This window comes from Sphaerodactylus townsendi, unplaced genomic scaffold, assembly GCF_021028975.2.
Source record: "Sphaerodactylus townsendi isolate TG3544 unplaced genomic scaffold, MPM_Stown_v2.3 scaffold_447, whole genome shotgun sequence".
NCBI classification, from domain to species: Eukaryota; Metazoa; Chordata; class Lepidosauria; order Squamata; family Sphaerodactylidae; genus Sphaerodactylus; species Sphaerodactylus townsendi.
Genome location: NW_025950635.1, coordinates 1 through 13,442, shown reverse-complemented (window position 1 = coordinate 13,442; position 13,442 = coordinate 1). Strand labels below are relative to the sequence as shown.

The 13,442-nt window shown below is 48.8% G+C and overlaps 1 protein-coding gene across 1 annotated transcript; it reads left to right on the top strand.

Annotated features, from left to right (window-relative positions):
* Nucleotides 1-8,401: 8,401 nt before the first annotated feature.
* LOC125425427 (zinc finger protein 383-like) lies at nt 8,402-13,223 on the top strand (the record flags this gene model as incomplete). Its single annotated transcript, XM_048483036.1, has 5 exons — nt 8,402-8,446; nt 9,999-10,125; nt 10,973-11,065; nt 12,306-12,836; nt 13,134-13,223. Coding segments are annotated over exons 1-5 (886 nt in total), but the record flags the coding sequence as incomplete, so codon positions are not given.
* Between the last annotated feature and the right edge of the window lie 219 nt (nt 13,224-13,442).

Sequence of the window (13,442 nt, the reverse complement as noted above, 5' to 3'; positions counted from 1 at the left end):
TGCCCAGGGTGACCTCCCTCCCCTTGCCTAGACTGGCAGGAGCGAAGAAGCCCAAGCAGGAACTATGAAACAAAACTGTGCCATGAATTTCCCATGTCAGTTCCCATGTGGTGACATGATAGCCACGCTTAAATATTTGAAGAGACTTCATATCTATTAGCGCTGACCAGGCTACAACAGTATTGAGCCAAACATAGAAAGGCAGAGGTCAGTTCGGAGCTGGGAAGAATGAACCCACTTGAGCAAGCAAAGAGACAACATTCTTATACCCTTTCAAGAGCATACATGACAGTCAATAATTGATATGTCTCAGGGCAATCATGTGCGCCTTTGAGTTCCATCAAGGACTCCTCTAGAGACATCCTGGCACCTTAGAAGAAGAAGAAGAGTTTGGATTTATATCCCCCCTTTCTCTCCTGTCAGGGGACTCAAAGGGGCTTACAAACTCCTTTCCCTTCCCCCCCACAACAAACACCTTATGAGGTGGGTGGGGCTGAGAGAGCTCCGAAGAACTGTGACTAGCCCAAGGTCACCCAGCTGCTGTGTGTGGGAGTGCACAAGCTAATCTACCCTGTTTCCCCGAATATAAGACATCCCCTAAAAATAAGACATAGTAGAGGTTTTGCTGAAGTGCGAAATATCAGGCATCCCCCGAAAGTAAGACATAACAAAGTTTTTGTTTGGAAGCATGCCCGACGAACATAACACAGAAAAATAAGACATCCCCTGAAAATAAGACATAGCGCATCTTTGGGAGCAAAAATTAATATAAGACACTGTCTTATATTCGGGGAAACACAGTAGTTCACCAAATAAGCCTCCACAACTCAAGCGGCAGAGCGGGGAATCAAACCCAGTTCCTGCAGGTTAGAGTGCACCTAACCACTACGCCAGTGCTGCTCCCTGCTTAATGGTTTGATTGTTTTACAACCTCCCTCCCATCCTGGGTCATCCTTATCACTTACCCTGTTTCCCCGAAAATAAGACATCCCCTGAAAATAAGACGTAGTAGAGGTTTTGCTGAAGTGCTAAATATAAAGCATCCCCCGAAAGTAAGACGTAGCAAAGTTTTTGTTTGGAAGCATGCCCGTCGAACAGAACACCAGAGCATGCAGCTCTGGAGCAGAAAAATAAGACATCCCCTGAAAATAAGACATAGCGCACCTTTGGGAGCAAAAATTAATATAAGACACTTATTTTCGGGGAAACACGGTATCTCGGATTTTTTCTCCTATGTCTGCTTGTAATAACAAAATAACAAAATATGTTTTTCTGGCTTTGCTCCTCTGGTGCCCATCCGGTTATCAACAGAGGCATTCCTGGAAACGAAACTGACTATTCCCACTTTGAGCATTTGCAGCTGTTGCTTATAGTTTGGAATGTAGCTCTTCGTTATTTTGATTCACAGGGGGCCGAAATGCTCTTTCTACAACTAGATGTCAGGGCCTTCATCCTGTGTCTGATTGACACTTGAAATTCCTTTAACCTGATTTACCCAGTTTAAACTCTAGGCCATGATTTAGGGAAACTTTATACTGCCCTGGTAAGATGCCAGCTATGTTTAAAAGAATTATAAAACAACCAAACCATATCAAATGTTACTTGTTAAAATGCATAGATCTTATTCTAATAGGTTATCCATAATTCTATTCCTGCAGGAACTGTGTCTGCAATCTTAGGCAATATGTGTTAATACTAATTTCTTAGATGATAATATTGGAATTTTGGTTTCCCTGCCTACATGTTGAAGTGGGAACAAGAGGGAACAAAGGTTCCTGAAGGGAAAGGACTGTTTGACTGTGGAATAAGCTGCCTTGGAAGGTGGTGGAGTTTCCTTTGGACGTTTTTTTTAAAAGAGGCTGGATTGCCATCAATCAAGAGTGCTTTAATTGTGAGTTCCTGCATTGCAGGGGGGTGGACTGAATGGCCCAAACCTATACAATGTGACCAGGGATAGAGCTGCCTCCCAGTACCTGGCAGCCCCCTCCTCATCATAAATACTCACCCAGGAACCTGCAGCACGGCCCCTCCCAACTGGCAGCCCCGCCCCTGGACTTTCCCCAAGGAGCAGGGACCTCCAGGAAACCAGCAGCAAGAAGGAACAGCAGAGAAATGGCAGGAGAGCCTCAGCAGCAAGAGCAAGCCTCAGGAGTTCCAGGGAACAGGGTGGAGGCAGCAGAGCCCTAGCCAAGCTGCAATCAGCAGCCCACAGCAGTTTTAGAGAGTGGGTCCAGTCTCAGCACAGCCCCAGCCAGGCTGCAGTCATGGATTAGGGCCAGGAAGTCTGAAGGCCACTGGGAGGGGGGAGCACGGAGCTCCCGGGTGGGATGGAATATCCTGAGAGGGATAAAAGGGAAGAAGGGCAAGAGGGGTTGGTTGGTGTGGTGTAAAGGTTCAAGCTTGCAGGAGTGCTGTTAACTAAGTGACAGAAGTAACATTCTTATGAGGAGACACCACCATCATGTCCTGTTTGTTTCCAGAAGGTTAGCCAAGCTCCTGCGAGGGGTGGGTGGCAGAGGGGGCGCTCACACAATTCTTATACAGTCAACAAGTAAAAGGGATTTTAATTAGATTTTTAAAAGATGACGATTGCCAGGTATTTTGCAACAGATCTATATATTCCTGTATCCAAACTGCTCACTTGGATATTGTAAGGAATTCCATAGAAGCAGAAATAAAAGGCTTTTTTGGTGTAAAAGACCGTTTATTCAGACATCCTAGAAAGCTCACGTACACGACGTGGCAGGAATAAAGTCTCCCGCCAGAAGCACAGGTTATAACTCTGTCCATCCCATCCCCCCTCCCGGATTCCCATGGGAACGGAGTTCTCATCTCTCTCGCAGAGATAAGGTCTCCGCCAGAGTCTCCGCCGCAGATGCTGGCCCATCGCCCGGGTTATGGAATGCAGTCAAGGCCAGGCGGCTGTCCCGATCATCAACACCATTGAATCCTTTACACTCTGCCTCCCTTAAAAAAGACTTCTCCCCCCCAGGTTTGTGCGGAAAGGTGCGATGGAAAGCAGAAATGAGGGCAGGGGCGTCAATATTTTCGGAATAAACCCATTGATTATACCCAGAGGAATATCCCACCCAAGAGACTAAATATTGCAAGCGTTTGCGATTAAAACGAGAGTCCAGGATGGCGTCAATTTCGTAATGCTTGTGGCCATCAATTATAGTCGGTGGGGGTCTCTCCGGCGGGTCGTGCCAGGCATCGGAAACGGGAGCCTCCTTGAGCAAACTGGAATGGAAGACAGGATGGATATTACTTAGAGAATTAGGCAAGTCCAATCGGGCAGTGACATCATTAATCACTTTAGTAATCTGAAAAGGTCCCACGAATCTTTTGCCCAGTTTTGAAAATTTATGCACGTCTCTGAGATTTTTGGTAGACAAATACACCCAGGCGCCCACACGTAAAGGGAAATCCGAGCGGTGCTTATCCGCTTGAAGTTTTTGGGAGTCTTTAGCCTGCTGTAAGGCGGTCTGGACCGTTTTCCACCCCTCGGCCAGAGATGAAATCCACTGTTGAAACTCCGGAGGATTCAACGCTTCCGCAGGTAGTTGCGGCAACGGAGGGAAGGATCGACCAGACACAATTTCGAAGGGGGTTTTTTTTGTACTGCTATGAACCGCATTATTAAAGGCGTATTCTGCAAACGGAATTAACTCGCACCAATTGTCTTGGTGGTAGTTGGTGTAACAACGTAAATACTGCTCCAGGGTTCTGTTCGTTCTCTCTGACTCACCGTCACTTTGAACGTGGTAGGGGGCGGCAATTGCCGGGGCGGCCCCCAACAAACCCAGAAAAGCTTTCCAGAACTTTGAAATGAATTGGGGTCCGCGGTCGGAGACCACCTTAACGGGGGCGGAGTGTAGACGATAAATATGCTGAATGAACAGACGCGCTAACTTAGGAGCGGAGGGGATGGAAGCACATGGGATGAAATGGGCTTGTTTAGAAAATAAGTCCACCACCACCCACAAGACCGTGTTGCCTTGACTTTCTGGCAAATCCGTAATAAAATCCATGGAGATGACTTCCCAGGGGCGGGAGGCCACCGGGAGAGGCTTCAACAGACCATGGGGTTTTCCCGGAACGGTTTTGGCTTCCGCACAAACAGAGCAACCTTTGATATATGTCTCAATGTCCTTGCGCATCGCGCGCCACCAAAATTGACGGCGGGCCAAATGCAGAGTTTTTAGGAAGCCAAAATGTCCAGCCGAGCGGGCATCATGACAGGCCTCGAGAACCTGCTTACGGAGGGGGGGAGGCACGTACCAACAATCCCCCCCGCCGCCAAACACCATTCTCCAGGCGCAATTGGGAGTCACCTTCCTCCGCTGGTGGCTCGCGCAGCCCCGCCTCCTCGAGTTCTCGTAGGAAAGGAGAGACCAGGCTGGGAATGGGTGGAGAAGGAGGAGTGGACGTCTGAGATCGAGTGACAGCCAGCCCCAATTGGGAGGGGGAGAGAACAGTGTGCGGAATATCCCGTAAGGCAGCTCCACCCCCCTCCCCGGGCAGGCGCGAGAGCGCATCAGCCAGTTTATTGGTTTTTCCGGGGAAAAAATGGACAGTGAAAGAGAAACGAGAAAAGAAATCGGCCCAACGGAGTTGTTTTGCGGACATCTTGAGGGGGGTGGAGAGGGCGGCCAAGTTCTTGTGATCCGACCAAACTTGAAAGGGGTGTTTAGCCCCCTCCAGCCAGTGGCGCCAAGTGGAAAGTGCTACTTTGATGGCCGCAGTTTCTTTATCCCCTACAGTCCAGTTGAGCTCAGCACCGGAGAATTTCTTTGATAAATAAGCACACGGAACCAGCCTATCATCTTTATTTCTCTGCAACAGGGCTGCTCCAAGCGCTTTGTCCGAGGCATCCACGTGAACCACAAACGGAAGATCTGGGTCAGGGTGTTTTAGGATAGGTTCGGTAGTAAAAGCTGATTTTAAAAGCTGAAAGGCTGTCTGACATTCTTTAGACCAGTAAAGGGGGGCCCCGGGCTTGGCAGCCTGTGGATCTTTACCCTTAGTGCGTAAGAGGTCTGTGAGTGGGAGAGTCAGTTCAGCGAAATGGGGTATAAAGTCACGATAGAAATTAGCAAACCCTAGGAAAGATTGGAGTTCCTTTCGATTGGTAGGGGCAGGCCATTGGAGGACTGCTTCAATCTTAGCAGGATCCATTTTTAGCCCCTCGGAAGAGATCCGGTAACCCAAATAGTCGATAGAGGTTTGGTGGAAACAACATTTAGAAAGTTTGGCAAAGAGGGAGTTGTTGAGCAAGCGTTTCAATACTTCCCGAACCAATGCTTCATGCTCCTCCATGGTTTGTGAATAAATTAAAACGTCATCTAAGTACACCACTACTCCCTTGTATAATAAATCATGGAGAACTTCGTTGATAAGGGCCATAAAAGCTCCGGGGGCCCCACTTAACCCGAATGGCATTATTAAGTATTCATACTGTCCAAATTTTGTGTTAAATGCAGTCAAATGTTCATAGCCTTCCGCAATCCTGACCCTGTAGTAAGCTTCTCTTAAGTCCAACTTAGTAAAAATGCGTCCCTTGCCCAATGCATCTAAAAGGTCCTTGATTAATGGCAAAGGGTATTTATTGGACAGGGAAACCGCATTGAGTCCTCGGTAATCCGTGCAGAGCCTTAAAGACCCATCCTTTTTTTTAACAAACAATACAGGAGCAGCATGTGTGTGTTTGGTAGCCCGTCGTATGAACCCGCGAGCGAGGTTCTTGTCTAAGAAGGCACGAAGTTCCTTCTCCTCATTGGGACTCATGCGGTAGATTCTACCCTTGGGCAGTTGCGCCCCTGGCTGTAATACGATTTTGCAGTCAGTGTCTCTATGGGGTGGCAATTGATCGCATTCTTGCTCCTGAAATACTCTGGCTAAATCTTGGTAAGCCGGTGGAATGCCGGTAGAATCGGGAGCAATTAGAGCGTGCATCGCTGATGAAGCCGGGGGGGGGGGTATGTCATGAGAAGGTGAGTTTTCCCCCCAATTCATGTGTTCTCCGCAGGGAGGGTCAGTGAATTCTAAGATCCTTTCTTTCCAAATGAATTTTGGTTCATGCAACAACAACCATGGCATGCCCAGGACTATGGAGTGTTTGGCCACCGGCGCCAGAATAAAACTAATTTTCTCCCAATGGTCAGCGCAGCGGAGGAGGACCGGTTGCGTTTTGAACTGGGCCGGTCCTTCGGCCCCGAGAGGACTGCCGTCCATTTGGGTGAACGGTATGGGCTTAGCCAGGGGGACTCGGTCTAGTCCAAGTTCCTCCGCCACCTGGGGCCGCATTAAACAATGGGAGCACCCAGAATCTACAAGGGCTGAGGCTATAATACGAGTATGCTTAGCAGGGTTGGCCAGAAACGCTTGAATCGTAATGGGAGCGCTGCCTTCACTCACCGCATCTGGAGTCGAACCCATATCCATGGGGGCTGAAGAGAGGCAAACAGCTGCTTCCCCCTCCTCTGGGTCGCCTTCGGTAACTGCCTTAGACGAAATTCGCTGGGGGCGGCCCGGATTTATGGTGGCTTGGCAGATAAGGTGCGCGCGTCCGGAGCGGTTGGCTTCTGTTTTTTCGGGCAGTTGGCAGCTAGATGACCCGGTCCTCCACAGTAAAGACACAATCCCAGACGGCGACGGCGCTCGGAGGTGGTTTCGGTAGAGGCTGCTGGGTTTGGCTTTAATCGCAGCGGTGGTCGAAGCGGGCGGTTTTGGGCGCATGGCCCCCCGCACGAAGCGCTGCATCCAAACGTAGACGCCACTTGAGATCCTAATTCGCATCCACCAGCAATAGTGCGCGGGGATCCGAATAAGAAACACCGCTTCACGCAGTTTGCCGCCGGCCAGCATCCGAGAAGTATCTACATTTCTGGCGCGCCAGGCCACTCAGGAGGGAGTCGAAAGCAGCCGCCGCGACGTAAATTAATGGGCAAATTCTGCAAACGAGCGGTGGCCTTGCTGAATAGATTTGATGGCGGGCATGGCTTCATTTTCAGCACTGGATCTTGGAAGCGAAGCCCTTAAGGCTTTGGTGAACGCCGGCACCGCGGGCGGTGCATATCCTCCCCTTGCAGATCAAAAAGAGTTTCAAACCAGTCGGGCTGCCGCTCCATCTAAGACGGAACCGATGTCCCGTGATTTTTCGCGTTCAGACCGGGTATAAATCGCCATAGTCCCTCCATGTGGGCATCGAAGTTGTAGGGATGAAGCGGTGAAGCTTGGAAGCGGTCCCATCGAAACGGCAGGCAGGTATTGGAGGTCTGTAATATCCTCTCTCCATCGCCCTTTACGCCCGCTGGGGCGGCGGTTAAGCAGGTTGAGGCAGCGGCGCAGGGAGGGCCGGAATCGGTGGAGGTGGGGGTACCAACGCCGGTGCCGCTGGTGTTCTGGGTGGAGCCGGTCTTTGGAAGGTGGCAGATGCGCCGAAGTAGCAGGACCCAGCAGCGCCGCCCCTCTGGCGCTGGCTGTACCCAGTGACAGCCGTAGACTCCAACTTGGGGCATCTTGTCCTGCTGCTTCTTCAGTTCCTTTCTCCATGGCGGCTAAATCTCTCTCTTTGCGAGTCAAGTGCATCCTGGTGCGCGCATGCAAAGCTGCTTTCTCCTCGCTCCAGTTTGGCCAGTTCGCCCTGCTGAACAGCTGCAGTTAGTTTCACTTTGCGCACGCGAAGGCCTTAACGCTTTCGCGTTGACGCTGTAAGTCCAGCGCTTGGAGTGTTCCAGGACTTTATCATGGACTGATAGGTTCTGCACATATTGCCGTCAAGCAGCGCGCCTTTGGCACGGTCCAATTCGAGTTGGATTTCCTTTGCGCTGCTGTTCCCCGGCCCTTTGCAGGTTTTCACGCTTCTGCTGCAGCTGCTCTCGCTCCTCTCTCCCATAGCTGGCATTCACGGGCCCATGCTTCCTGGGCATCTCGCAGTCGGCCCACTTCCTCATCCCAGCTCTCTTTTGATGGGAGGGGGAATAGATCCGGGTGGGAAGGCAGGCTTTCTTCGGATTCCTCTTCATCAGAATGTAGGACCTCGTGTCCACCGGGCGGGCTCTACGGGGCACCTCAGGTGTAGCTGTTGATCCGGGATCTGGGGGGGGTCCGATCGGGAAGCTGGTAATGGATACCCCTCCCAATCCTCGATATAGTCCCGGTTTCAACGGTGGTCTTCGGACGGGCTCCCAGTGCTATGCCACGGTGGGATTCTTGGGAGCATCACCAAAATACGTAGTCCAGGAATCGCTCAATGGACTCCTTGTGTTGCCGCATGAAAGGTGGTCAGGACCCGTCTCCTCCGTGACAGGTTGCATCTGAGGTTTGTAATCCACACGGAAACGGGCAGATATCCGGATCCACAGGCGCTCGAATCCATAGACAGCTTCCCAAACGACTCATGCAAGTCCACATGATTGCCTCTTCGCCCCTCGTCCCAACGGAGGTAAGGGAAGACTCCGTTGATACGGTGGACGGGAAAGAGTTACCAGCTTGTGACCCGTGCTCCGGCCGGTTCCTCCAAATCCATAAGGGAAAGCTCGGAGCCCTCTTTGGGGGCTACCGCACCTTCCACAGATTCAGGAATATTCAACCTCTCCATGCCAAGACACCAGAGGTCCGCTGCACTGGGGAGATAGATGAATTAAGATTCCTGCCACAATGTAAGGAATTCCATAGAAGCAGAAATAAAAGGCTTTTTTGGTGTAAAAGACCGTTTATTCAGACATCCTAGAAAGCTCACGTACACGACGTGGCAGGAATAAAGTCTCCCGCCAGAAGCACAGGTTATAACTCTGTCCATCCCATCCCCCCTCCCGGATTCCCATGGGAACGGAGTTCTCATCTCTCTCGCAGAGATAAGGTCTCCGCCAGAGTCTCCGCCGCAGATGCTGGCCCATCGCCCGGGTTATGGAATGCAGTCAAGGCCAGGCGGCTGTCCCGATCATCAACACCATTGAATCCTTTACAGATATTGGGTACTATAAAAATGACCTTCATTCTCAGATTAAAGGTGGCAATCGAAGCCCTAGATTCAAATGAGTCTTGTGCAAACTCCACTCTGAGTGTATTCCTGTGACACAACTTGGCACTCCTGTAAACTATCACCGGACCGGCAGAAATGTGTTGTCCGAAGACTCAGAAATTCCACTTCTCCAGACACCTGCCCCAAGCAGAACCTGAGGGATTATTTTAGCCTTAAAAACCATAAGGAGCAGCAGTGGCGTAGGAGGTTAAGAGCTCGTGTATCTAATCTGGAGGAACCGGGTTTGATTCCCCGCTCTGCCACCTGAGCTGTGGAGGCTTATCTGGGGAATTCAGCTTATTAGCCTGTGCACTCCCACACACGCCAGCTGGGTGACCTTGGGCTAGTCACAGCTTCTCGGAGCTCTCTCAGCCCCATTGTGAGGGGGGAAGGGCAAGGAGATTGTCAGCCCCTTTGAGTCTCCTGCAGGAGAGAAAGGGGGGATATAAATCCAAACTCTTCTTCTTCTAATGGCTGCAGGGACATATTGGCTGCTTTTTGAATAGAACAATTCCAGAAGCGCATCCTAGCAACTTCAATTCCTGACTCCTACATGTTTAAAATGTGCTACTTGGTTAGTTTTCCCTCCTTTGACAGTTTAGTTCAGACTTTGTCCCCAGAGCAAAACCTTTTTGAAAATAGTATTTTAGATTTTTTTACAATTTACAGGTAGTCCCTCCTGATCAAAGGGATTAATAAATGAATTTAATGCTTTATGAAGACCCAATTCTGGTCTAGATAATAGCCCTGCATCATCTGCATTCAGCAAAACTGGGGAATCATAACCAGCCTGAAGTGCTAATTTTCAGAGATAAGGGATCCCATTTCGCAGAAGCAGTGCTTGATGGACTGCTGGACACTACAGAACTGTAATTATGACCCTTATCCCAAAAGGCCCTGTTTTGTGCTTTTCCGCCCCCAGATCAGCTTTCCAGTGATATAAAGAAACGTTTCCTCCTTCTCCTCCTTGCAGGGTGGGGTGTCCTTTGAAGACGTGGCCGTCCATTTCACCAAGGAGGAATGGGCCCTACTGCGGCCCCCCCAAAGGTCGCTGTACAAGGAAGTCATGATGGAGAACTTCTGGAATGTGTCTTCTCTCGGTGAGGATCCATTTCGCCTGAGATGATCCCAATAGCAGATCTCTGCTACCAGTCAGGGGTTTTAAAAGCTTCTCAGTTGCTAATACAGCTCCCCTTCTCTTTTCTCTTTTCTGAGGGAATGACTTTACTCTCAGGAAACAGATGTTTTTAGCAGGATTTCTGCACACTGCCTAGGACAATCTGAACCCACTAAGGTTTATGAGTAGGATTTTCTTCCTTCTGTGTCCCTACAGAATAAAATCCACTCCCTTCTCTGTGAAGGGCCACAGTCCTTGATGAGCCTTTCCTGCTTATTCTTCCTTAGTAGATTTCCCTCAGAAATAAAAACAACAACCGGTGTGCTTTAGCATACCTCTGCTGTTTTACTGGGAACTCAGAACACTCTTGTCTGCCTGAACTTGTCCCCTCTCAAAAAAATAAGCTTTGCACCAATAAGCTTTGCACCAAGAAAACGGGGCAATTCCCTAATGCAGCTGTTCCTTAGCTCCCCCTGCTGCAGAACTCCCTCTCAGTTCTCACAGCATTGACTAAAAACTGGCTCTTTAAGCTGCCAGCCAATCACAAGCAGCTGTGGTTAGCTCCTGGTGTGCTGGAGCTTTGCTCTGTTACAATGCAGAAAACTCCAGAATCCATCACAGTTTCCATCTCTGTTTGACAGGGAGCAGCCACAAAACTGCTGGAGCCAGATGGACAATTCTTGACTCTGCACTGTCCCTCATCCCATTCCTAATATTTACCTCTTGTGTATTTCTGGATGGGCTGTCAGCCTCACTTGGGACTGAGGAATTTATTTGCACTCAGGAGAGTTATAATTTTAGTAATGGTTGTTTTTCCCCCTGATTACAAGGTCCTCTGATTGCTAAGCCCAAACTCATATCCCAGCTTGAAGAGGAAGAAGACGTGTTTCTTGGGATCTTTGATGAAGAGGAGGAACTGGCAGGTAGCTACTATATGTCCCTCGGGACTGTATTTTGCCTGCGCAGCCTGTCACATAGAGACTACCCAACATGACAGCAATATCCCTATAAAACTCCACATCTTGCGGAGGCAATCCTTACTTTCTCAGTACCTTTCAAGCCTTGGCCGGGATTCATCTCCAGTTGTCTCCTGGCAGCATCATAGAGGCGTGAAACTGGTTTACTAAACAAAGCAACATGCAGAAGTGGTGTGAGCAGTGGGTGGGTTGCATAGCAGAAGTCCTGACAGTTGGGGGAGGGGGACAGAAGAATCCCCTGTCAAGCAGAAGGGGGAACCTGGCCGCGCTGAAACTAGTAGGATATAGCACAGACTTGGCGGGAACATATGGACTTTGAGAGAGGCTACAGTCTGGACCTTTCTGTGGTTATAGGGTGATGTTATTTCCCAGATTGGTCTGAATGTAACTGAGACCCTCTAATTTTCCCCTTCCATTTCTGTAATTATTTTCCATTCCTGATTTCTTCCCAGGTTTAACTGAAATAAAAAAGAAAGTTGGGCTCATTCCGCACATGCAGAATAATGCACTTTCAAACTGCTTTCAGTGCTCTTTGAAGCTGTGCGGAATAGCAAAATCCACTTGCAAACAGTTGTGAAAGTGGTTTGAAAATGCATTATTTTGCGTGTGCGGAAGGGGCCATAGAGAGGGAGATAGTGGAGTCAGAGTCTTTGGGGGACCCCTTGTTCCTTCATTGTACTGAAAGGCTGGGGAGAAGATGTGGCTTAAACAACTTCTGGGGTGCTTTTTTAAGGATAGGAGGGCAAGCTGTTCATGTTCCAGCCAGGGGGACGTTTGTGAGTCAAACACCACAGAGAAAAAATTTCCATTGCCTTTATCGCAGAGGCCCAGTTCAGTCATCCCTCCCTGACCTGGGAAGAGAAAGCAATGAACCAATCACAGACCTTTATCACGGCCGAACAACAAAGTCGCAGACCTGTGGCTACATTTCGGGGCTGGTGTTTTGATTTAAAGTTTAGGTCAGTGAAGGATCTCTCTGCCAGTAACTGACCTGATAAAATCCTATTCTCCATACGGTGTGGTATTTCTTAGGACCAGATTGTCCTCCAGGACTCTTGAAATGGTTTTCAGACACCTGTCCTTTGAATTTTTGCGTGATGTACAGCAGTTAATTTAGTTCAGTCTGTAAAACTGAAACTCTCCTCTTTTTCAGTGTTCATGCTGCAGTTCTTTTCTCTTTCCACAGGGGAAGTGTGTGATCCAGCAAATGAAATGAACGAGCACTGCGTGAATGAAAAAGGAGTGACATATTCAGATGGGGCGGAAAGCATTGAATATTCTGGTGCCCTGAAAAAGAAAGAAGGAAAAGAGCCAATTGAAGAGAGAATGAATTCTGGTTCTCTCCAGAGAGATGATTCCCATGAAATGGCACGATTTGATAAAATTCATAAAAAATACAATACAAATGATGACATTGGAACTGAGGAAAGGCTTTCTGTAAAATCAGACAAAAATGTTGATTGCAGTGACTGTAACAGAACGAAAATCCTTAAATCTCTGAAATGTGCGACGGGATTTGGGGAGAAACAAAAGATAACTTCTCACGGAGGTATTCACACACAGGAGAGCAACTATACATGCTTGGACAGTGGAAAAAGTTTCAAGGACAGTGGAAGCCTTATTTCCCCTCAAATTTCCACAGGGCAGAAACCATACAAATGCCTGGAGTGTGGAGTAGCCTTCAAGCAGAGTGCCAGCCTCACTTCCCATCAAAGACGTCACACGGGGGAGAAACCATACAAATGCCTCGAATGTGGAAAAGGCTTCTGTCGGACTGGACACCTTACTTCCCATCAAAGAATTCACACAGGGGAGAAGCCATACAAATGCCTTGAGTGTGGAAAAGGCTTCAGTCAGAGTGTAAACCTTACTTCCCATCAAAGAATTCATACGGGTCAGAAACCATATAAATGCCTGGTGTGTGGAAAAGATTTCCGTCAGAGTGACCATCTTACTTCCCATCAAAGAATTCACACAGGGGAGAAACCATACAAATGCCTGTTGTGTGGAAAAGACTTCAGTCATAGCACAGGACTTTCTTCACATCAGAGAATTCACACAGGGGAAAAACCATACAAATGCCTCCAGTGTGGACAAGGCTTCAGTAAGAGTGGAATCCTTATTTCCCATCAAAGAGTTCACACAGGAGAAAAACCATACAAATGCATGGAGTGTGGAAAAGCCTTTGGTCACAGCAGAAGTCTTACTTCACATCAGAGAATTCACACAGGAGAGAAACCGTACAAATGCCTGTCCTGTGAAAAAAGCTTCAGTCATAGCGCAAGTCTTACTTTACATCAAAGAATTCACACAGGGGAGAAAC